General features: G+C 34.7%; 2 protein-coding genes across 12 annotated transcripts in view; both read right to left on the minus strand.

Moving 5' to 3' along the window:
- The window catches only part of LOC110831180 (sarcosine dehydrogenase, mitochondrial-like), a 32,962-nt gene extending 29,212 nt beyond the window's left edge, over positions 1-3,750 (minus strand). The window contains exon 1 of one of the 4 annotated variants that reach the window (XM_087340245.1): positions 3,618-3,750. The gene's annotated coding sequence lies outside the window, so the exon portion shown is untranslated. Of the gene's footprint in view, positions 1-40; positions 398-3,617 lie in introns of those variants that run through there. The other 3 variants (XM_022066882.2, XM_022066881.2, XM_022066880.2) reach the window with 3 other exon arrangements.
- On the minus strand, positions 1,084-24,453 carry LOC110831181 (sarcosine dehydrogenase, mitochondrial-like). 8 transcript variants are annotated; one of them, XM_087340250.1, is made up of 17 exons: positions 23,558-24,453; positions 22,335-22,407; positions 20,497-20,617; positions 18,199-18,452; positions 17,313-17,525; positions 16,015-16,138; positions 13,934-14,139; positions 12,848-13,010; positions 11,840-11,984; positions 11,359-11,500; positions 10,852-11,049; positions 9,070-9,318; positions 7,143-7,291; positions 6,017-6,273; positions 5,391-5,553; positions 5,186-5,293; positions 1,084-3,756 (listed from the first exon to the last, which is right to left on the minus strand). In XM_087340250.1, exons 2-17 carry the CDS (start codon positions 22,356-22,358, stop codon positions 3,579-3,581), a joined length of 2,694 nt encoding a protein of 897 aa, XP_087196376.1. In that variant the 5' UTR covers positions 22,359-22,407; positions 23,558-24,453; the 3' UTR covers positions 1,084-3,578. The 8 variants fall into 8 exon arrangements, with proteins under 8 accessions (XP_087196376.1, XP_087196375.1, XP_087196374.1 ...); XM_087340249.1 differs by having other exon boundaries at positions 23,438-24,453; XM_087340248.1 differs by having other exon boundaries at positions 23,362-24,453.
- Positions 24,454-24,573: the final 120 nt, after the last annotated feature.

Consider the following 24,573-nt stretch of genomic DNA (forward strand, 5'->3'; position numbering starts at 1 on the left):
CAATATTTCTTCTGCCTGCTATTTTTCTCTTATTACTTACTAAGTAAGTAGCAGTAGCAGTTCAGGCTCAAATAAAATTAACAAACCATTTTCATCATCCTGGATCTTAAATGCAGATACAAACATCTACAACACTTGCACATGTTTATCACACTCACCACTTATAACGCACAACTCAGTCTGCCAAGAGGCTGGCTCAATACTGTTCCCAATTGCAAGATATTATTTTAATTTTAACATGCGTAATGGAAACAGCTACAAGTTCCTATGAAGATAGCATTCACGTCATTTCATGATGACCTTTTGAACAAACAGTATTCATCCACGTCAGATAAATCCAAACCCAATTTACGTTACTTGTTGTGACTGCTTTTGGTTCAGTGTATGTCCTTGAGGTCAAAGCTGATTAGCAGGTCATCTTTTTTCAGATGTTATTCCAAAACATTTAACAATGAATTAAAATGGTACTCAATTCCTAAATGCACAGCATACAACAGCACATGCTTTCATGACACTAAAAAGTTACAAATTACATGAAACAAAAGTGTGTTTTCATTGTGTGTTCTGAAATTGGAATTACTACACGAACTTCACAGAAACTTGTGTGTTTATTAATTTAGAATGGTGATATATGATTAATGACAAGACATCTAAATAATTTTAAGCATACATACATCAGAAGCTTGCAATAATATAACAAATTAATAGCATGAATAGCATGCACATATAATTTACTCATAAATTAATAGGCAGTCCTCACACTGGGTTTTTACATTTTCTTTGAATAAAATAAATGTATAATAAATAGGTTGTGCCAGTCCATTCAAGATTCTTCTCTAAATGTATGGCATTCAATTAAATTTAGTAGTTATAAGGTTCTACATTAAAAGTTGTTTGAAAAATTTTATTTTGTTCTGTACTGCTCAAAAATAATTCGTAATTTATGAAGCTCAAATCTTATTTACTATTTATTTAATGATCTTGTCAGTAGCTCATATTATCAGTGTCAGGCAGCTGAACTCAAACCTAACAATTTTATCAAAAACAGCTCATGCAAAAGATTTATACACATCAAACACTTCATTAGGGTCTACAACATTTATTTGAAACATTCTTCATTGTAGTAAATATTTATTGACATACAAAGGAAAATCTTCCCTGACTATGCAGAGGTTTGTAGAGCAATGTAGAGCTTTTCAAAAATTATTTACATCAGCATCTTAATGTAAAGGACTATTGGTGTTAGTTTTTCTTTGTTACTGGAGGAAATATATGGTTATAACATGAAAGTAAAATTATGATAGATATTATGGAAGAACAAAATTGTACTTTATCTTGTTAACTGAAGTATGTTTTATTGAAAGCATAATGAAAGATGATGCAAACAAAAGTTAACTTCTAAGTTATGAAGTTATTTCAAAAGAGGCATTCTATAAAACATTTAAATCAAGTGAGATTATAAATTTCATGGCATTAAGAAAAAGTAAATTGTAATTTTCCAACTGACGGACTTGTATCAGCAATAAATGAACATCAAGGGCAGTCAGATAAGCAAAATTGCATGTGGAACATAATACTCCAAATTGGCACTCCAATTTCCACTTTAATCATATTTGTACAGTACTACTGTTATGACATTTTTAAGAGAAAAATAAAATTAAGTAATGTATCCAATCCTAATATTTTAATCTTCACATCTTGTTTTAAAATATAAGCATTAAAATGTATGATCACTACCAGGAAATAAACTTCTGAGAAGAATATGCGTATATGTACATAACAGATGAAATGGCTATGCAAGAGCTCTAGCATTTGAACACTGGATGCTCACAGCCGGGGCATGAGTTCAGTCAGGGCGAGTCTTTGTCAGATTTCCAGAAGACAAAGGGACACATTTCTATCTGAGTACTTCAGTTTCCCCTGCTAATCATCATTTCAATAGTTCTCTATAAACATTTAATAATGCTCTGAGTTGTGCATCTGCCCCAACAGCTAATATCGGAAATATTGAACCATATTAAGACAGGGTAGGATAGTACATTTGTTTCAACCAATTAATTTTACAAAGAAATTCTATTCTAACCTGTGATATTACTTTGGTTTCATGTGACATCACTTTAAAAACAGAGAGACAAACCAGTCAGTACGACATCATACTGGGAGGTACTGTCCCATTCTTTGCAGCAACTAATCATTTGTCCTGCATTAAAACTTTTAGTTATGAATAGCAAATCACCATTCTCCTTACAATTATTTACAGATTTTTGAGCTCATACCTCAGAGGGGTGATAAATGTGCCAGAAGTAGCAGCAGTGAGTTAAGTATGGAACTCTCAAGTCATGTGACGCTTAGAGAGTCTTGAGAAGACTGGTAAAATGTATTACATTTAACAACAATAATTCAGTGATTTGTTATTCAATGTCATTGTTAACACAATAAACTAGAATTAGAAATTAATTATTCTGTGTACAACTTTCCAAATCAGCCAAATTGTCACACCTGTAACATTATGTAGTATTATAACACAATCACATTCAAGTGACAACAGTATTCTTTCACTGGATTATGTGTAGATATAGTGAGAATAAAATTCCTTAACCAGACTTTCGTTGTTATAACAAATGACAGTAACACCTTCCCTGGTACCACCCACCATCTGTCATCCTTCACTTGACCTCCTAGCAAGCTGTTTCTCCTGAAAGCCATTCAGCCCATAACATGCCTTGACTTAATATTTCATTGCCTACGATGACCTACCAGTGCACCAACAAACCTCCTTGTGTCCTTCTTTGGATTGGAACAAGAAAGAAAAGATGGTGCTTCAACCCTGAGGGACAGGGAGTGGTTATAATTGAAAAATATCAACTGTGGCACAAACTAGTTGGAATTCAATATTGGAAGATGTTGTGGAAAGAGGATGTGTTAATATGATGAACTATTTTTGAGGATCACAGAAGGATATACAGGAATTAAGTCAAGAACACAACACTTGTGCTAATAGTATTTAACATAGACTTGGTGGCAACAAAAACTGATAATTTATAACATGCGGAATATAAAAGCAATTCTGCATATAATCAATTACATTTCAATTTAAACTAATGTGAGTATTTTATAAAAATAAATTTACTACAAGGAAAAATGAAGACAGACATTGGCATATAAAGTTCATCACATGCCTTGTTTATAAACAGACAAGTGTTAGTAGGAGATCAGTACTTCAGTGATGGGCAATAAAGTACATAAGTTGGTATTCCTTAACATTCATCACTGGAGAATACTTCAGAAGGGTACTCACAACACAGATTACTTTCAAATGAAATACTCCACACCTTACAGAAATAAATAAGTAGTATGAATGGAGGTCTATTTCAACCAAAATCTTTTATATTATGACAGAATGTAGCTGACTGACAAAATGCTACTTTTAGGAATAAAAACAAAAGAATTTGACTGCTAAACATACTTATAATTTCTTACACTAGCTTTAGAAAGCCAGTAAATTAAACAAAAGGGTGAGAGTGACAAGGAGAAACAATATGTATAGTTTCCTAAGACAGATGTAATTATTGTAATTTTTATTGTCTGATTGGTAATGGTTCATCATAAATTCCTACCAGACGCTTTCCATTTGGATCAAATGGACTCTTATGATGAACAATGGTATCGTAATGCTTCCCCATGATCTCAACTTGATAATGGCCATTCTCGATATATTCAGAAGTTACAGGATGGCCTTCTGGGTGTTTCACATAGCTGCATATTTCAACACAAGAAACACGTGTTAAAGCAACATCACTGCATACATTAATAATATCACATTTCTAATGTTAAGATTTTTATTTTGTAACAGAAGGTGTGATAAATAAAAAAATAAGACCAATGACAAACATCACCAAGTTTTAAAGGAACAGGAGGAGGTATACACTATTAAATGATGAGGAGGTGGATGAAGCAAGTGGATTTGTGGAGCAAGCCGGTGGGCTTAACAAGTGAGAAGACATTGCGTTTCAAATGGTTCAGTAAAAATTATTCCCTTACTGATACATACCATGAAATCTGCAATATATAGACAAGAAGCTGTGCCACTCCAAAGAAATAAGATGGCCATGACAGGAAGAATAAATTAATAAATGTAAAGAGTAAGAAAACAGACTACTTTTTCATAAATTAACCCTATACAGGGCCTACCAAGTATTCTAGAGAACATTTTCAGTTCAAACAGACTGATATTTTCCATGATGGACCACTTTTATAGATTATCATCTAATTCAAAGCCCAAGCGTTTTAGCATACAATTTTAGAAATATGTACCTAAATTATGTAATAATAAGAACATTTACACATCAAATAATGGAAAACATTATCCCACATAGAAATTAAAGGTTAATGGTATCTCAATTATTAATAAACTCCACAAATAATTATCCTATTAAGAAAAACCATCAGCTTGAAGAAAGATATCAGAAATAGTATAAAGGCTGTCTTAAATAAATATATGGATCTCAAACAACTTTTGATAAAATATTACTGCAATTTAGAATAACACATGACTTTGGAAATATGTGACAGCTGCTTCAAATGGCAGGTGACTGACAGGTTAACTATCTCAAATGACTCGCTGTGGATGCTGCACCATGTTTGTAATATGTAGGTACACTTTTCCTTTAACCCACTGATATGCACAGACAATGAGTTGACAGCAGCACGAAAGCTTTGATTCTTGTGACCAGTGCAATGAAATGAAAAAAGGAATGCCCAATATGCTTTGTTCTGCACAAATAATGAACAAATTTCTCTCAGAGAGTAAATACATATTATCATTTCTTTTCCCACACATTCACTGCTCTAACCCCTGAAAAATAAGTTTGTGCACAAGTGAATACAGGGGAAGCGGCAGAACCGCAATTTCCTCAAAGTTTAGCTATCTGCACCAAAAATTCCTCAGGAGCCCTTGTCCAGTTGGTAAGGAAAAATATGTAAGCCACTAGAACATTATGATGATCCTGGAGGTAAGTTTCAAACACTTCAGCATGGTCAGATATTGCAAAATTGAATAATCATGATATATTATACTATAAAGAGTTATTTCAGGATAGAGATGGATTGAATCTGAAATTCCAAAACAAAATAAATTGGCAAAATTCCATTTTCCACATTAACAATATATGGAACCTTTACTCACCCTTGTCCTATAAAGCTTCCTAAGTTGTAGGCATACTCTCCCCTTCGAATATAACCTACAACTTCACCATCTCTCAAAATTGCTTCAAAACCCCAAATTGGAATTTCTCTGCAAATGTTCAACATCAATTAGTCAAAAAATGTGAAAGAAATAAAACACTGAAAGTTACTGACATATCACAACCTGACTATGGCAAGACACTTACTCCTTCAGCTGGAAGTAAAGAAGCTTCTTGGCAAGTCCCTTCTTGCTGATTACCTCAAGTGCTGCTTTGCCTAAGTAATCACCTGTCTTTTTACACACAAACTCCAGCCCAGCCTCTAATGGATTATCACACATTTGCAGATCAAAATGCCACAAATGATAACCTGCAAAAAGAAAAGTTCAAGCATGCAATTCAGCAATTTCAATAAAACTATTACCATTTCAGAAACAATTACACACAATATGAGTACTAATAGTAAATGTAATTTAAGCATATTTAAAAAAAAATTGAAGCTGTACAATGTACCAGTATTGTATTCAGCTTCCCACAAACAGTTATCTGTGCTTAAAAAAAGAGTGATCCATTTGAATAATAAAATATTGTGAAAGCAAAGCAAAAAGTGGTAAGATGCCTCCAGTTTTGTGGGCATATTAACCCTACGAGACCAAAATCAGTAAGACATACTGATTCTCTGACTGGAAATTATGAAATGATTCACTCAGTTATTACCAAGAATGAAGTGGACTTCAAATGTTGGAGGCAGCAAGGACCTCTGAAACGTCAGTAAACTTCTACCAGACTACATGGCACAACCCAGAAGACAGCAGTCTTCATTTATCATCTACCTTTCTCACTGCTCAGAGAAGTTAGAGCTCTGTAGCCAGCATGTCTCAGAGCATGTTTCTTTCCTTGATCCCAGATTGCTTTGTACACTGGCAAGCATGAATCCCATGGAATGTGGAGCTCCCAACCAATTTCACCCACAAAACTGATTCGTATTGCTCGACACAAATGGCCCGCCACTTTCACTAATTTTGTTGTTAGGTATGGGAATGCCTCTTCACTTAGATCCACATCCAACAGCGACTGAAGAAGGACTCGGCTGAAACAATGGTTTCAATTTTATTTGAGAGTGCTTTGTAGTGACAGTACCATTATCATAATAAACACCATTCTTTCCTCTTACTGTAATAATGTTAATATCTTCATTAAATGTATTTGGAACAACAAGGAGAATTCAGGATGCTAAGATGTAAAGAATGCATGTGAAAGCTGTGAGCTCTAGTGTGGATTACACCATTCCAATCTTGTTCCTACTCCTCTATGACTGCATGAACTACCCACAGGCTGTCTCTGTATGTACCTTGTCCCATTCCTTAACATTCCTAAATACTAAACTTTTTTCTACAGGCTAATCCATACATGAGAGTTCACTGGCTGAAACGTGGAGAAACATTGCAAGACCCAAAAAATAGCTGCTGCATGAATTATGTCTGTAACAAATCTACATATGTACAAGGAAGGGTGGAGCATATTAAGAACTGTAATTCACTCAGTATATAATTGATAATTTCTAACCACATCTATATGCAGGTCATTATCCTAGTGAGCTATGTGTTTTTAAATTTATTTAACAATGCTTTTCCAATTATATAAGTCAAATAAAGTGTAAGGAAGATACAGAATGGAGGGTAAGAAAGGGCATATAAAACATTGTCATGACCTATTTTCGGTATCATGTCAGAATTTACCTGGAACAACTCTGAAAAACTATGGAAAACCTCAGTATATCCATTATTAAATCTAATTATCAAACCAGGAACCTCCAAACTTCAAAACAGAAGTGCTAACCACTCAACCATGACAGTTACATTGTGCGCTGTATCTCCATATTCCTCAAAATTGTTTCCTCTTGGTTACATAAATTACAGGTAGTATGGAAAAGCTGTTACTGCAAAAAAGTGTACCTACCTGTTTGGACCTTGTACTGACAACACTCCCACTTTTTCACAGACATCAGTAAAGTCTACATTAAAGTTCTTTTCATTTAATACAGATTTAATATGGGCCCAGGTGTGGTATGAGGATCCTCCAGCTGTTGTAATATAGAAACCAAATCCCTGGCAAAACAAAATGTTCATTAAACAGTGAGAAATAATATGTGCAATATTAGTGGGAAAAACAGATCCCCAACATCTTAACATTTTAACCACAAACTATTTCTATTTCTTTCCTCCTCAGAATGACAAAGCTTTCTATATTTCTGACATTTGGATTAAAATACTATGTCAATTGAAGATGACAATCTTTACTTTATTTGTGCCATGTAGTCTCATAGAAGCTGACCTATGTTTCAGAGGTATTTACTGCCTCAATTGATATTGATTAGATGATTTGGATTATAGAGCTAATCCGGAGATAGGGATTAGCTCTATCGATTGGGCCCAACGGAGTAGGTCTACCTGAAGACGGAGATAGAGTCCCATCTCTGAAATGTCATGGATTTTATTTATTAGACGATGGAAAATATCAAGAAAACTATTTACTTCTATATTTTCTTACTTTCCTTCTACTTCACTTCCTTACTTGTTACTATCTTCATTCCACATATTGTTTTTCCCCCATCTACTTCTATGTTTATATCCATTTCCCCTGTCCCCTGGCCAGAATGCAGTCCCCCTATTCTCCCACAGGCTCCACTGCTGTTTATCCTCATCTCCATCCTGACATCCATTGGTCCAGCCTGCTTGTAGTCTACCCCTTGCTTTTCTGTGTGCAGTTTAATCATCACCCTGATAATAGAGGCAGTAAGCACCTCTGAAAAAGTCTGTCATCTTAATACTCACTGCTGTAAAAACCTAAAATCTCACTGTGCTGGCTGATGTTCTGACTACATAGCCATCTCAGGATTTGAAATCTTATGTCTCTTCCTCCACATGAGACAAATTTCCCATACAGAGCACAAAGACATAACTTATTAAAAATTATAAACTTTTCATTACATATCTTTTGTCTCCTATAAACATTTTGCACATGTAAGTTCAATAAAAAAACTGTTGCACTTCTGTCCTACAAACAACGGTGACGCATAACTGAAAAGTTTGTAAATTGTGGCCATTTTATCCTTATAATTTTAAAGAGAAATGAATGCTTGCGCAGTGCTCATATTTATGAATGTGTGCCATTCTGACTGTATGAGAATGAAGGAAATGCCATTAAGGACTTCCAAATATCAGTTCTTAATATCAGCTTTAACAATAACATGACACAGTCATGAGAACTTCTGAGAAGAGCACAAAGAATGCCAGTTGTAACCTGACCCCCAAATGTTTGCACTGGTAGAGATTTAAAAACATATACAACTTTCTTTAAGATAAATTGTTATCATAAATAAAAAGTAACTGCATGGTAATTGTGTTTATATAATATCATGATGGCAACTCATGAACTGTTTAATTCCCTACGAATATATTTTACGTGATAAAGAAATCTGAATTTGCAAAATGCACATATATTGAACACAAAACAGTCACTTTGAAATATTTTACATGTATGTAACTGTAGTGACCGCATGATCTGAGGCGTGGGACTTGTGCTGCTTGGTCACTGGGACTGTGGGTTCAAATCCAACTCAAGGCATTGCGTCTTTCAGTGTTGTGCTGTCCTGTGCACAGGTAGAGGCCCTGCAATGGACTGATCACTCGTCCAAGGAGTTCTACCAACTGTGGAATAGATCAAAGCCAAGGAAAGTTGGGGCCCGCAGATGCTCATGGCACTGAAGAATGGGCCGTCTAAGTATCCTAAGTATGTAACTGTAATTTTTTTTCCAGCACATTTGAAAACTGGCATTTCTTTGTACATATGCTGCTTTAAAAGGCTATAGGTCTAGTTAAACAACCTTGAAGATTGGATCTATCTGTCCTCCTGATCCTGTTTCAATGACACTGGCAGTGACATCTGCCTCCACACCAGCTCTAGAATTCAGCATACAACTATAGAATGTTTGGCCAATGGAACAATTTGTGTCAGCTGTAAACAGCCAGTCCGCTGCTTTCTGAGCTTCGGGTCCACACAAATAAAATTTTCCAAGCGATGACATATCAAAAAGTGCTACCTGTTCACGACATGCTAGGCATTCTTCTCCAATCTGTAAATACAGTAAAACATAATTTATGAGTAATTATATACAAAACGCTTCACTGCAGATAAACATGATTTCTATTTCTGGACAGTTTGCTAAACAATCAAGAAAAACAGTTCAGAAGAACCAATTATAATTGTATTTATATTGAAGGTTTTAAGGTTGTTAGGCTACACCCTTCAGTTGTCTTCTCAAAGTCATGATTCTGTCCACCTTGGAATGGTGAAGGGGTTCCATTATGAATCAGACTCCATTTGATTTTGTGGAAGATAAATCTGAGTTGGTTTCTAGATGTAATTTAGAGTATGGTGTATGGTACCAGGGGTTTAATGATGAAAAGTTGGAGGTTGGTCACTCATAATTATAAGATGATAAAGATAATAGCTTGAAGAGTCTGCTATTGCTCACATTCACATAGTTTCACACCTCAATCAGTGCTGAGGAAAGGAAAGTACTTGTACATGCAGAAAATTCCATGTTAGATCTGGAAAGTTCTGAAACCAAGACAGTAGGCATACAAGTCCAGCACTTTAATTCCTAAAGTGCCATTTTATTCACTGACTGAAAATATGTCAGTGCTGAAGAAACACAAAACAGTGAAAAGAAATCATCACATCACACATTAAAATGTACATTAACATGCATTTTAAAATTCAACTCATGTAGGTTGTGTGTGGATAGTGAGTACATTTTATGTCAACATTAGTCACTGAAGGATATAAATTGAGATTATAACTTAAACTTGCCAAATAATTTAAATTTTACATAAAATATATAAGAACTATATTCTGCATTTTATGATTCTGGTTTTCTCTTGAACACTGCCACAGATACAGCACCTCTAAATGTATCATTATTGATGTTGATCTGTTTTTAGATGCTGGAAGCATATGGGAATTGGCTGCATTACTAACATTTCAGAGGGTAAAACTGCCTATATCATCATCCTCATAATAAGAGTGGTACAATCCTCTAAAATGCTGGAAAAAGCCAACTTCCACATGGTGCCACCATCCAAAAATAGGATCAACTTCAATAATAATTCAACATAAAGGTTAAAAAACAGTGTATCATTATTTTTAATATTTATAAACCGTTTATAACTTCAGCACCCTCCCACTTATGTAACTGCTCACACTTTTATTTCCACAGTAATTTATCATTCAGAATTGTATTAGAAAATCTAAACATTTCCATTTTCTTCATTTTCTTTCCCCACCTCTGTAAATAGCTTCCTCTTTCTAAAAATATATAACTTTTTTCTCAGTTTCTTTGTTACTGAATCCTGAATAACAGTAGCCAGAGCACGTGCAAAGTTGCACCAACAAGAATTACAGATAATAAAGATTGCATATTTGAAGGAGAATTTTATAATGCAGACATACTATTACTATAGTTAATAAAAGTTAAGCTCATGGTAACTGCAGATCTCCTTCACTTAACATTAATAAAATGATACATATATATATTCTTATGGCAGACTTCTTACCAGTCATACATTAGACATTCATTATGCTGTTAAATACTTCAAAAACTTACCAATTTATGATTTTCTGGAAAGCCAAAGGTATGGTCCTTTTTCAACTGATTTTCATACCGATGGTCAGTATTTCGTACATTGCCATATGCTCCAAACCAATCATACCTTGGTACAGGAGCTGTACCTTCAGTAGAAAACCAACCTGGTCTCTCTCTCCCCTGTCGCTCTTGAAAAATACAACCTGCATCAACAAGTTCCTAAAACATCCAATGCAATTTTACTATCAAAATCATCATGACACCTACATCATTCAAAGAAAATAGGTCATTTGGTTCAAGAGTTCAGAAAGGAAAGAAAAATATAGAGAGCATGTAAATCTCATAAGCCTTCTTTGTTTTCCATGATCTTGTTAGGAATTCAAGTTTCTGTCAGCAGCATCTCAACAATGTTTCTTGCAACTCTTGCACAACAAACCAACAATTTTGGTCCCATAAACTTCATTTTATGAAGGATTCACTGAGGAAAAGAAAACTGATTCAAAACTCAATACAAAACTACAAACATACCTGATGAAATGGACCCTTCTTGAAATTCCTTCCAGCTAGACGTTCATCATTAGGGAAAACAATGTAATAGTTTCTTGCATAACTCTCTTGGCTTCTTGACTTTATCCAGTCAGAATTTCTAGTTTGCTCTGGTTCAAATCGTCTAGAAACAGAGTACTTATACAATGGATCCATTAAAGCAGAATAACAGCAATGTATATATAAAGTGGTAAAATATGTAAAGGAAGTCAATCCAGGAACCTACATATAGCTGGCATGACATCAGTTATTCCAGGTCCAGCCACAGGCCTCATAAAATCATTTAAACATGTGTATTATTGAAAGAGAGTTATTTCTTCTGTCCATGATGTGAGAACATTGTGATATCAAACTACTCCCAGTCACACTAATTGTTACTTTGCCACATAGAGAGTAGGATAAGACAAAAAATATTCCTCCTATTATATTGTTTGTGGTTAAGAAATGAGTAAACAATTGTTACCTAATGTCATAACTGAACATATGGAGATCTGGTCGGCCATTTACAATCCACTGAGCCATTTGTATCCCACAGCCTCCAGCAAGCATCATGCCACATGAATTGAAGCCACAATTATGGTACATGCCACGCAGTCTGGGATCCTCACCTGTTTGAATGTGTCTTCAATGAGAGTCTAACAATTGTTACAGATACTGAGCAATATGTAAAGATTAGAGACAGCATATGCATATGTGGACCACACAGGACTCCATGACCATGGTTTTAGTTATTAATTATAAAACTGTATGTAATTTTGAGTGGGAGACAGGCATGCATATACATAATCAAGTAATGTAATGTTGTTTCCAATCAGTGCACACTAAATTGAAACTTACCATCACCTTGAATACCAATACAGTTGATGCTTAGTTTAGACTTTTTTTTCTCTTTGTCCTATTTTACACTTTCTGACAGGAGGTTTTTGTTCCTAGTATTTCTGAAAAGTCTCAGAACTCTTCAATCAATATGTTTCATGTAAATATGCAGTCATGTTTCATGGTTGGTCAAAACAAGGTTCCAGTCACTTATCTCAATTTGCATAAATTTTCTTTCCAGAACTGTTCAATGTTATTCCACGGTTCCCCATCAAGTATGTGTCAGATTCTGTAGTTTTGTGTAAAAGTCTTGAAGAACATACATAACCTCCCACTAAAAAAATTAGTGTTGATTATTTTTATAAAGTAATATAATCTATGTAATAATTACATTGGTTTTTGTGGAAAATTTTTCCAAATCCGAAATATGTTGTAAATTTCCTGAGTCAATGTAATACATTTTCATGGGCTATGATTACTTATTCCTTACATTATACATAAACATGTGAGATATGAAGTTTTCATGGCAGTGAATAAACATGATTTTCAAATTAAAAAGTAAATGGAAGAAGGCAGTTTTGATGTATTATAAGGTACTATCCAGGAGGGGACATTTTTAAGATTGACTAGGTTCTGCAACATTTGGATTCCATACCTAGAATAGGTTTATGATCAGGAGTGAAGCTTTCTGGTCCACACACTGTTCTCTTTACTCCAAGTGTCTCGTATATAGGCATCAGCTTCACAGCTCCTTGCATGCTAAAGCTAAAAACTGACCAGTCTAGTTCATAGAGACTGAATTCGAAGTCCTGTGGTACCTATAAACATGAATAAGGAAAAAACAGAGAACATGTTTGTATCATTAATTGAAAATTTTAATATAATTTGAAACTCATCTACAGGTTACCCACATGCTTTAACAATCATCTTTCATAATAATTATTCTGCTGGTACTGGAGGTCAAGATTAGCATTCCAAACTACACTCTTTCTTGCACTTTGGACATCAACATTTAGATATAAGTTTTCTAAATCTGTCACAGAAGATGCATTCCCACCTTCAAATTATGCAATAAGATTATTAATCATTCAAACAATCATATCTGCTAATATCATGTGTAGGTTCTTCTCTGCAGACACAATCTTTCTAAATAAAAGCAATCAATCAACTGCTGCTTTATTGACTATTTTGAAAAACCTTTAAGATATGGGGGAACTTAAATTTCTGGAAATGGAATTTAAATGCTTAAGCGCAGAGAATCATAAAAAAAATTGAGTCTAGCCATTGTAATTTTTAACCAAGAATCTTCAAATAAAATATATGATGAATCAATTTTCCTCCATATGGAAGTTTAAAAAGAATCAGTATGTCAGATTAGCTGACACACCTTTTCATTATGTTCCCATGTTTCTTGCTCAAGAAGTAAGAAAACATGACAGTGAAAAAAAATCACATTATGAAGGCTTAATCATTGTGTGAAAATGGCAAGACACTGCAATATTCTGACCGCTAGAAGGCTTCTGTGCATCCATGCTCAAATTTTATTTACAAAAGTGATCTATATTTATAAAACACTCTGCATCTCTCCTTAAGAATTCACATAGTCATGGATTTATTCCTATGAATGTCATACAAACAGTTCATGTTTAATGGAATAAATCAGTTCCAACATGCCCATCACTAGACATATATATTTCTGGAATTACAATTAAACAGAGTTGAGTTGATTATTGTTGCTCACCTTATCCAGTAAGATAGGGTTATATTCATAGCCACCCATGCAAATCGATTCACCCTGAATACGGAAATAAGTAGAAGCATCATGATCCCGTATATTAGGGAGCCCACGGACTTCTGGAACACTCTCACTCACTATATATGAATGCTTCATGGGAACTATGGGAAGCTGTAGACCAGCCATAGCAGCTATTTCACGTGACCACACACCTGGAACACATTCACAAAGAAAAAGTGTGACAAATAAACAAAAAGCAGAATTCATGGCTGAAAATATTTTATCTACAGATGATCATAAATTAAAGCTGTTAAATTTGTTGTTTATACAAACCCAACCTCATATTGGTATTAAAAATTAAACAAAAGTATAGAAAAACTTCTTCTGAACCTGTGATGTGGTATAAAAGTCATTAGCAGTGGTATTGCACAGAGATTTCTTTTTCAAGATTGTGTCATATTTCAGTATTTTGTTAAAATTTAAAATTTGACAATGCTTGTCTATCATGTGATAGAAGCCCACTTCACATGCATCACATGCATGCACATTCTTCACCATCATTTTCATCAATGTTTTCAAAACTTCTCATAGCACACACCACATCATAAAGTTTGAACCTGCTGATTTCTTCATTAGGAGAACCTTGCAAATAAATTTCTTCTAGATCTTGAAAAACCTCCCTCTATGATTAAACCAGCATTACTAGATTCACAGACCCAAGATATAATGCTATTTTGCAAGAGTTCTGAGGTCAGTCCAGTAGCATCATTTCATGGATACAATCATTCAGTCCATAACTAATCATTTTAGGCTACTTCTGTCACCAAATCTCTGTTCTTAAATTTTTTAATTAACTTGAGGCTTTATTTTGCTGTCAGTACAATTTTCTTACCATTTTCAGTTATCTCACTTTGGATCCACAATTGTTAATAATAATTTTCACCCAATTTATGCACAGTACAATACAATGGAATTGACTGTAAAACACTAATATTTGAGAAAGACCAAGCAAGCCTGTATTATCCCCTCTCCTCACCCCACTATGAATATTGACCATAAAGAGAGTAAAAAGTTATTGTTTGACCATATCTTCTGCAGACCCTCTGAACACCAACCCCCTCCTCCAAAGCAGACAGTATGGTGTGAAAAGATGTCTAAGCCTAGTTCACATGTTTGATATGTGTACAAAAGTCAATCTGCAAACCAGATAATCCACATACAGGTAATCAAGAGTTTACTGCAAACTCTACTACACAACTACACCAGGTTTCTCACCCACAGTAAATTTTCATGTGAATGGTTATGAAGACCAAGTGAATAGAACCACAACAGAATAATTATGTAGGAAACAGGCTGCTACATATTGTTACCAATAACACACCAGTTATTCTTCACTCCTTCCTCAGTCTACATTAATTTTTCTCACTGATAAAATTCACAGTGTAGACAATATATATTGCAATGTCTTTTATCATAGATGTACCTTGGGTCTTTGTTATGGCAAGTCTCCTTTTTGTGTTTACTAACGAGTGTTCATGTTGTTACTTTGCCAGATTTTAATATACGTAACTGTCAGATGTAAAAGCACATCTTCTAATATCTTCAGTTGTCTGCCCTATTAACATCCTGCAATGGTGTATGCACTAATATTTTAATTCCAAAATATAGTTCATAATCACCACTGCATTTCAATACCAACCACCCAACAACTATCCTCAGATGGTTAGAGTCATTAGCTTTTATCAATTATGTACTGGACATGTAAATATGTCCAATAAATTGGTTGATGCATGGGAGTTTTCAACCAACCTTTTCTAAAAATCACTGTATTTTATACAAATGTCATAACAGGTAAACATTTTAAACATTAAAATCCCAAAGTTTCCTTCAATGTATGTTGATTCAAAAGCACCAGACTCTGTTGTTAGTATCTTAGTATTCTATATCTTACCACTAAATCTGAACCTGTGTAACATGCACTGATTTCTGCCATATTATTCACGTGTTTCGATTTACAATAAAAGGATCATCATACAGTAACAAACCATGAATTATGTCAATCATTTGTTTACAAAGACTATACTCACCACCACAATTGACAACACAATTAGTCTTGATGGATCCATAAGGAGTAACAACTCCAGACACGTACGATGTTCCAAAGTTATTTTTCTCAGTCAGAATGCTGGATACTGCACAGTTTTCTATCACCTGTAAATATCTGACATAATGACACATAGTGAGAGTAGCTGAATGTTGTATATTTCTTCTAGAAGCGACAATCATAAAGGCTGAGTTGAAAAGAAGGAATAAACATGGTATGATTGACAGACTGATTGATTGATTCTTGGGTTATTTAAGAATGCTGTTCTAACCTGAAAGGTTACATAACACTGAATAAGACTGGAATATGATTATCAATTGAAGGAATCAATCATTACCCATCTCAAGGTACTACTCCAGCATTTACCTAAAGTGACTGAGGAAAACCATAAAAATCCTCAGTCATGATTTATAACAACGAGCCCAAGATTTGAACTGGATACCTACCAAATGTAAGTTCGTAAAACCTGCTTCATCCTTTCAAGCATCACTGTTCACACCACATACAAAACAAACAAATATTTTACAGTGTAGTACTGTAGCCTAAAAAAATGTTCTAGACCAGAATACACTGTACTTCAGTGACAACATACAGAAACTTAAAAATGAGATTTCAGGTTTTCATGGTGGCGAGTATGAAGATGGCTGTCTTCTGGGTTGTTGCACCTTGTGGTCTGGTAGAAGTTTACAGATGTTTGAGAGGTGCTTGTTTCCTGCATCAGGGTAACTGCCCTGATGATTGAGGCAGCAAGCACATCTGAAACATCAGTAAACTTCTACCAGAACACAAGGTGCAATGACCTAGAAGACAGCCATCTTCTGGAACTTGGAAAATCACTATACAATCTATCACAACCTGTGTGAATAATAAATACATCACCTATTCGCTGATTATAGTTATTTTAATACTAAGCTTTCCCACAATGAATCTATCATTTGTTGTTGAAAGCCACCAGCTTCCTTTACCATAAAGCTAACATATTTATATCACATATCCATACAATGCTCTGGAAAAGACATAATAGCTTTCTCTAGTTACGTTCATGCTATAAATGTAGTTACAATTCATGGTAAACTTATCTGCTGTAGAATACTAAATATTAAAATTAAAAAACATAATTATAATTTACCTGCTTACTTAATACCAAAGAGTACAAATATGTATTCACGTCATAATGACAGTTTATAAAAACCATTTAAGAAAGGACTAATGCCAGCATTATGTATATACTTTAAAGCTGGAAGTAAGCAGAATGCATGTTAACCATAAAAACAGAAGTACCTTGCCGCCTCTATTGGTGGCAGCTTTTGTAAGTGCTGTGCACAACATTGCAGGATCAACAACTCCATCACCTGGAGAATACAAACTACCAATGATAACATCAGGATTGATCAAAGGGAACAACTTCTGAGTTTCAGCAGGATCCAGAATATGTGACTCAATACCGAAGCTAGCTCCAATGGTGGAAAGACGACGGTATTCATTCATACGTTCCTAGAAAAAGAACATTAATATGCAATAAAATAATGGCTCTGTGTGTGTAAATATATAAAGTAACATTTTGGCATTCTGGCCAACAAACATTTTGATTTTCACAGTCTATGCTAATATCAACTTTCATAATTTCCTCCTAGCTTTCATGTACCAGCAGACCTAAACAGTTATTTTTAAAGCCAAATCTCAACTCACATCAATTCATAAAAATACATGTATGGTTTAGAGGTCAATAAATATTCACAAACCAGCCATAAACATGTCAAGTGGATGGAAAAGAAATTTTCTGGCATGGATACATAAAAATAGCAGCTAATACTTATTAAACAAATAACACTAATTAAAAAGCTATTTTGTTCAATATTACTACTGATATAAAGTTATAGCATTCAAATTGTCTTTTTATTACTAATGAAAATTCACACGTAACTTACATGGCTGTGTACACTGCACTGGTAAACCAACATCAAGACAAATGGCAATTGTTGATATTACCTTAGAGTAAAAACGTTATGTTAAAATCCATGATGAAGATCTATCAAGCTAAACTAATCCAACCTACAATCAAATTATCTCTTACACGGTAGGTCTATGTTTTGTTCTTTCTCGATGCACACTGTAAACATTCATAGTTTCCTACTATTATCAAGTTTTCTCTTCTATCTTTCATTACCTCATTATAAGCTATGAATATTCCACCATTCATAATCCATCCTGGGTCAATCCCTGTCTCTGGTTCAAGCTGCATGAGAACATCTCTGGTGTCATTTAGTAATATAGTGTCTACATCATTTGGACGTAACCTCCAGATACAACCAGCCGTGTGCCATGTGGTACCAGACGTCAGCTTTGCTCGTTCTAAAAGCACTGCCTTAACTCCACGCTTGGTCAATTGGTACAAGGTATTGCAGCCTTGACTGCCTCCACCTGAAACACATAAATTTAGTAAGATACTAAATTTTATTACTGTAGAAATATGGCAGAAATTTTCTTCTCTTAGTACAGATGTGATGCATGTAAGGAGAACTGTGTTTATATTTCACTTATATTGAATTTACATTTAACTGCAGCCAATACTGTCAGTGATGGTCACTGGCCCACAATTTTGTAGTTTCCATTTCCACTCACAGGTCAAGATAACTGGTTCAAACTGCATTGCGTCTCAGTCTGTGATAAAGCCACAGTTTGTACAGAGGCTTCAACCTGCTCTGAAGGATTACATATGGTAGTCATAGGAAACTAAAGGCTAGTGGTGGATATCTTGAGTTGGAGCACGAACATCATCAAGCAGCTGGCAGTCAAGGTTGCTATCCAGTCTCCTTGCACTCAGGAAAACATTTCTGAGCTTCAGAAATAGTCAAACCTTCCTTTATCAGTTCCTGGATCTGTTTCTCCTCCAGATATATGGAACATATGTTATTAATAGACAAATGTTCACCAATGCAGGTGTCGCAGCAAGCAAAATCTGGAAATTCACCATGACTTTTATCATCATATTAACTGCAGATTAGATTTTACATACAACACTGCTGTGTGCCTGAACTACTGGGACTTGTAGCACCTCATAGGGTTTGGGGCATATGTGCACTCAGAAGTTAAAAACTGTGTACAGGGGGTGGGGTTTACCATCCTTGTCTCTGAATAGTCTGTAAGTTTGGATACCAATTACTTTGTAAGTTCAGATTGGAGTTTCTCATTGTTCATATAATCTATGTTGCCAGTGTTAATGCCCCCTCAGTTCCCACTAACAGAAAAGCGCCCTTTCTTTGAAGCTGAGATATGAACCTAGACATCTGGCTCTGAGGTGCAGGCCAAATTTAGATCACTTCTCTTTCAGTGTCTTAAGTATTAGTGTACCATTCTTTAAGTGGAGGCAGTTCTTACTTTGCCAGCTACACTGCCAAGGGCTAGCTGTATGCAGAATGGAGTAATTTTCTACATTGCTTCATCCTTGTTGTCTAGTTAAATGTGCAGGAAATGGGGTAATCTCATATTTACTGTAACAGTAGTAAGTGTGAAGTCTCATTTGTTGTCTTATCTTTTATCCTAAATCTGGAATGTTATGGGTGGCAAAGAGTGCAATCTGGCCATTTTGAAAATGTCCCCTTTCCAGATCTGTCAGAGTAAGGGCACCATTGGAGGAAAAAAGAGAGAGAAATTATACCACAATCTTCAAGGCCTGCAAACATGGGGACCTCCAACATAAACCAATCTCACAAAACACTTCAGACAGGATACTTTTCTGGACATCACTGTTATAAACCAAATGGGAAGACCTATACCACTGGTGAGATGTAACTTTTACACCCCTGACATGAGAATAACTAACTGCCCATGGTCCACCACTGAATGGCGAAGCAGGCAAAAATCTAAGTCTAAATGGCTTCAAGAGTCTTCTGGATAATTACATCACAGCTTCTATCAATGATACCATGTCAAAATGGCACACTGAGAGGAACAGTTACATGACCATTTGAGTGTCTATGCTGTCTGGACTCCTGATTATGGTCAAGACTGCACCTAGATTTGCATATACAGGCAATAAGAGGAGTCAGAATCCACTCATCCTTAATTTCTGAGTTCAATGTAAAGATAAATAGGTTGGAAGATGCAGCAAAACTGCAGGACAGCAACAATTTGCTGGTATGAGACAGTTTCATGTATGTGCTGGGCCTTACGATCCAACAAAAATATAAGTCTGGAAGAAGAAGACGGTGTGGCAAACCGAAGTATGAGAATAAAAATTTGTCTACGGAGAGAGTGAAGTGGGTTTTCAGCGTGTGAAGAAGCCAGTAAATAAGAGCACAAGATGAAAGAGATTATTACAGGAACAGAATGGCTAAACATGAAAATGACAAAAGGTAAGATAACAGAAAGTAAAACTTAATACCCCTCTTTGAATACCTCCATTAGGATGTAGACTAACCTACCTTGATGGGAACTCATTTGAGTTGGTTTTATAAGTACTTGCCTATAATGACAACATCAGCACTATCAGGAATCTCCACTGCTGCACTCTGTTTACTTATTACACTGCAATTCCTTACATTCCATAGCCTAGTAAAACTGCCTCCCAAATCAACTGGTCTGATCTGGAAAAGCAAGATGTTACATTCTTCATTGAGTACCACACCACAAGTCAAGAAACAATGTTAAAGGAAACAACTGCTTTCAGAAAAATGATGACAGGTGATGTTCAATGAACCAGTATAGAGTTACAATTGACCTGGAAGGAATGTATTTGTAATCTTAACCCTTAACTGGTGATGGGCAGTCAGTGAGACTGCAGTAGAAACAATATCTTATCTTCTGTTTATATATATATTCATACTTCCTTCCCTTCCTCAGTCATTCAATGCTGTTTGTATTGGGAAATTTAGTCTGATGGAGGTATGGGAGACAGCACGTCACTGGTATTTTTAACTCAGCTGCTCTCACGTACACCACAAGTAAGCATGCAGGAACTTTGAAGTGAGTTACATCTCATGATCCCAATTTTGGAGAAGTGCTTGGGTACCTGCAAGGAGGTTCGAGTGATGCTGAGAGTGAAAGTAAATATACAATTTAATATGAACACAATACAAAATGTGCTATGGCTGAATGACAACACAAAGATGTTTAACCATTGCACATTTCCAGGCAAGTCACCAGTTATAGGTTAAGGAATCTGGTAATGTTCAAACATTTGGGAACTACAACAAATCAAAATTACATTATAAAATTACAGGAGTATTAAATTTTGGAAATGTTTGCTACTTAATCAGTTCTATCTAAGAATCTAAATATTAAAATATATACAAAACTATAATTTATCTACTGTCTTGTATGGATGTAAAACTTGATCTCACCCTAAGGGAAGTAAACAGACTTTAGAGTGTTTGAAAACAGGGTGCTGAAGGGAATATCTGGATCTACAAGACAGGAACTACAAGAACTATGAACATAAATTAGGTGCCTCATAATTTGTACTCTTAACTTATTATTATTATTAGGATGATGAGATGGGAAGGACACACAGAATGTATCAGTAGGGGAGATGTTCAAATAAAATGTTAGCGCAAAAAGTCAAAGACCACTTGAGAGACCTACACATAGATGGGAAAATAGTATTAAAATATATCTCAAGCAAAATGAGTATAAGGGTGTGGACAGGGTTTTTCTGATTAGGGTAGAGTACGAAGGTGAGTTCTCATTAATATGGCAACAAAACTTAAGAAAAATAAAAAAGTGAAGAATTTGACAAGCTTCTCAAAAAGAATTATTAGTGTACATAGTTTAGGAATGTAATTTTCAGACTAACAGACATGATGCTACAGAAGACTACAAAATTCACAGCCTGTTTCCACAGTCTTCTAACAACAGCATTTTTGTTGTAATTTATAGACAGTCAATTCTCAATTGATGTAGATTATGAATACAATGGTATAAATTTATTTTTACCCCATTAGTTGTTTGAATAAACCAATAAAAACCAGAAAATCACAGGATAGTTGGCTTTAGAGAGTAAACATGAGTCTTTTCAAATTATTTGAGATGTTCCTGTCCACAGATAAAATTTCTTCACATTCTAGTGAAATAACATTCAATAATAATCTTCTAAACCAATACGGTGAAGAAATTACCATAAAGCTTTATTTATAAGTATGCATATGAATTTTGTTTTAACTTGTATGGTAGTTATCTATTAATTGTTACTGTGTCCAAAAGTTCACTGTTCTCAATTACCTAAATAATTCTGACTATTGTCAGAACCAAATGAATAGACTAAGAGTTAATGCGTAGACCACAAAATAACAATTTAAGTATTACCTTATTTGCTGCCTGTCGGAACATGAGTCACTATTTTTTCTCTTGGCACCACTTTCCAAAATATCTACATTTCCTACAACAAAATTCAAAGGAAAAACTAATGAGGCACTACAGAATTAAATTATGAGATGAGAAAATAATCAGTGCGAGTATCCTTTAATACAAAGAAAAGAATTCATTACTGTCACTTATATGATTGTTGCATTTCACAGAATAAAGAAGAACACAGTAACAAAATTGTTTCGTTTCTATTTGGTTACTATGATAGATCAAATACTCAGATTACCTTTGACCCACTATCAAAATACCCTCCTTGACGCTCTCATTCCAAGTTCAGAGCACAAATTAATATACACACTATTGTATTAGAAAATTAAATATAAAATATTAATTTAATAATGTTTAGTGATACAGCATACTACACTACTACAACTTTCTGAAATTTCTTTCCGCCTTCTGGTAACCTTTCCAATGACAAAAAATTAACAATGCATGTGTCACCAAGGTACTAAAACATGAACACTGAAAAAACACATAACGTTTTTAATTGATATGTTTCTACACTAACCTCTGCTTACTGTTTAACATACTTAATATAAAAAATGTAAAAGATAACTAAATCAGTGACCCCTGAAACATGTTAGCTTTTTTCTTTTATCTGCTTGCTTAGGGCCTTTATCATTTTATTTTGTATACCCTATCACCTTATTTATGTAAATTCTTCATTACATAACTAAGATAAATCATAAGTGATATTTTACAAACTCAGACAGCCAGTCATTACAAGATTTCAAATTCTGAAACACAGTACTACCACCGATTCAAACAATTCATTCACTGTCTCATCTTTAACCAACAGACATAACATAACAAATGCAGGATGTTTGCCCAGGAGTCCCATGTACTGCAGTGAAATGTCACTGGACGAAAATCAAAATAGGGAAATTATTGAATGACAGGTGTAACATTCCCAAAAGGAACTTTTGAAACAAATGTGAAGTAGTTATTTTTAAATGTTTTACTTAACTGTTTACAAGTTTAACTTAGACAACAGTTCAACAGAAATAGAATAGAGTCAATTACATAATATCTGTTGCACTCACTCACAACCCTCATACATTCAGCACGAAGACAACTTGCCACATTAATAAATAACTTAAGTTAGCAAGGATCTAACTTATAAAAAATAAATAAATTTCACTACTAAAACTGTGTTTACTGACTTCACTAATGAACTATATAATTCTCCTGTACTAAGTTTTAGTTTCAAAAACAGAAACCATTTGCCTTTCACCCATTTATGATTCAGCAATTTATTGAATGCTGCATATATTATACACTGAAAAAACAGTATAATGCCAACTCAGACTGCATCTCAGCCAAGAAATAAATCAGAAGACACTGGTATAAGATAACCTCTTCATGAACTTTTCATTATACAGAAAATAAACAACACACTATTTAAAAACAATGATGTAATAGAGAAACAGGATATGAGGAAGGTTACTGACACAGAGTAAGAACATTACAATGCAACAGTTTTCCTTCTGCGAGTGAACAGGTTTAAAATAAAATTTTAATAATAAACTTTAACTCTGGTGCTTTAGAATATGCAATTTGGAAGGTCAAAGAAAACCAGGTGGGACTGTAATTGAATGGGACACCTCAACTTCTGGTCTATACAGATGATGGTGGTACACAATAGACACATACACTTCTTTACCTGCATGCTCTCTAAAGGTAAGACAAAGGTTTGTGGGGTCACACATGAGACTTGAACAATGTGAAAGTAAATCCTGTACCTTGCACATGGTCTTTCATCTGAATAATTAAGTTACAAAAGATTTCCCTTGAGCAGAACCAGTGATGGTACATCACAATTATGTCTGTGATTCTCTTCTCATAAATGTTCTATCTTACCTTCAGACTTCAGTGTTTGCTGGTAACATGACAAGCAGGAAGTATGTGGCCTGCTTTAGGAAAGCCAGTATCCTGAGTAAGATTAAAACCGGGTACCTACACATCTAGAACATTCATTACCATACAAAAATGCATAATTTGAGACTGTGGAGAAATTAGAGTTGCAAATTAAAAGGGGTTGGAATTAAAACTCACCTCTCACATTAAAATCTCCGCATGTCTTTCAAAAATACAGCCAAACATACAAATGTTTCCCAAATCCCTACTACAAAGATAGACTATAATCATGTGTAATCAAAAGTGTGGAGCCAAGTAAGGT

This window comes from Zootermopsis nevadensis, unplaced genomic scaffold (genome assembly GCF_977971745.1).
Source record: "Zootermopsis nevadensis isolate Lab colony 2312 unplaced genomic scaffold, Znev_1.0 Znev_ptg000061l, whole genome shotgun sequence".
Lineage (NCBI taxonomy): Eukaryota > Metazoa > Arthropoda > Insecta > Blattodea > Termopsidae > Zootermopsis > Zootermopsis nevadensis.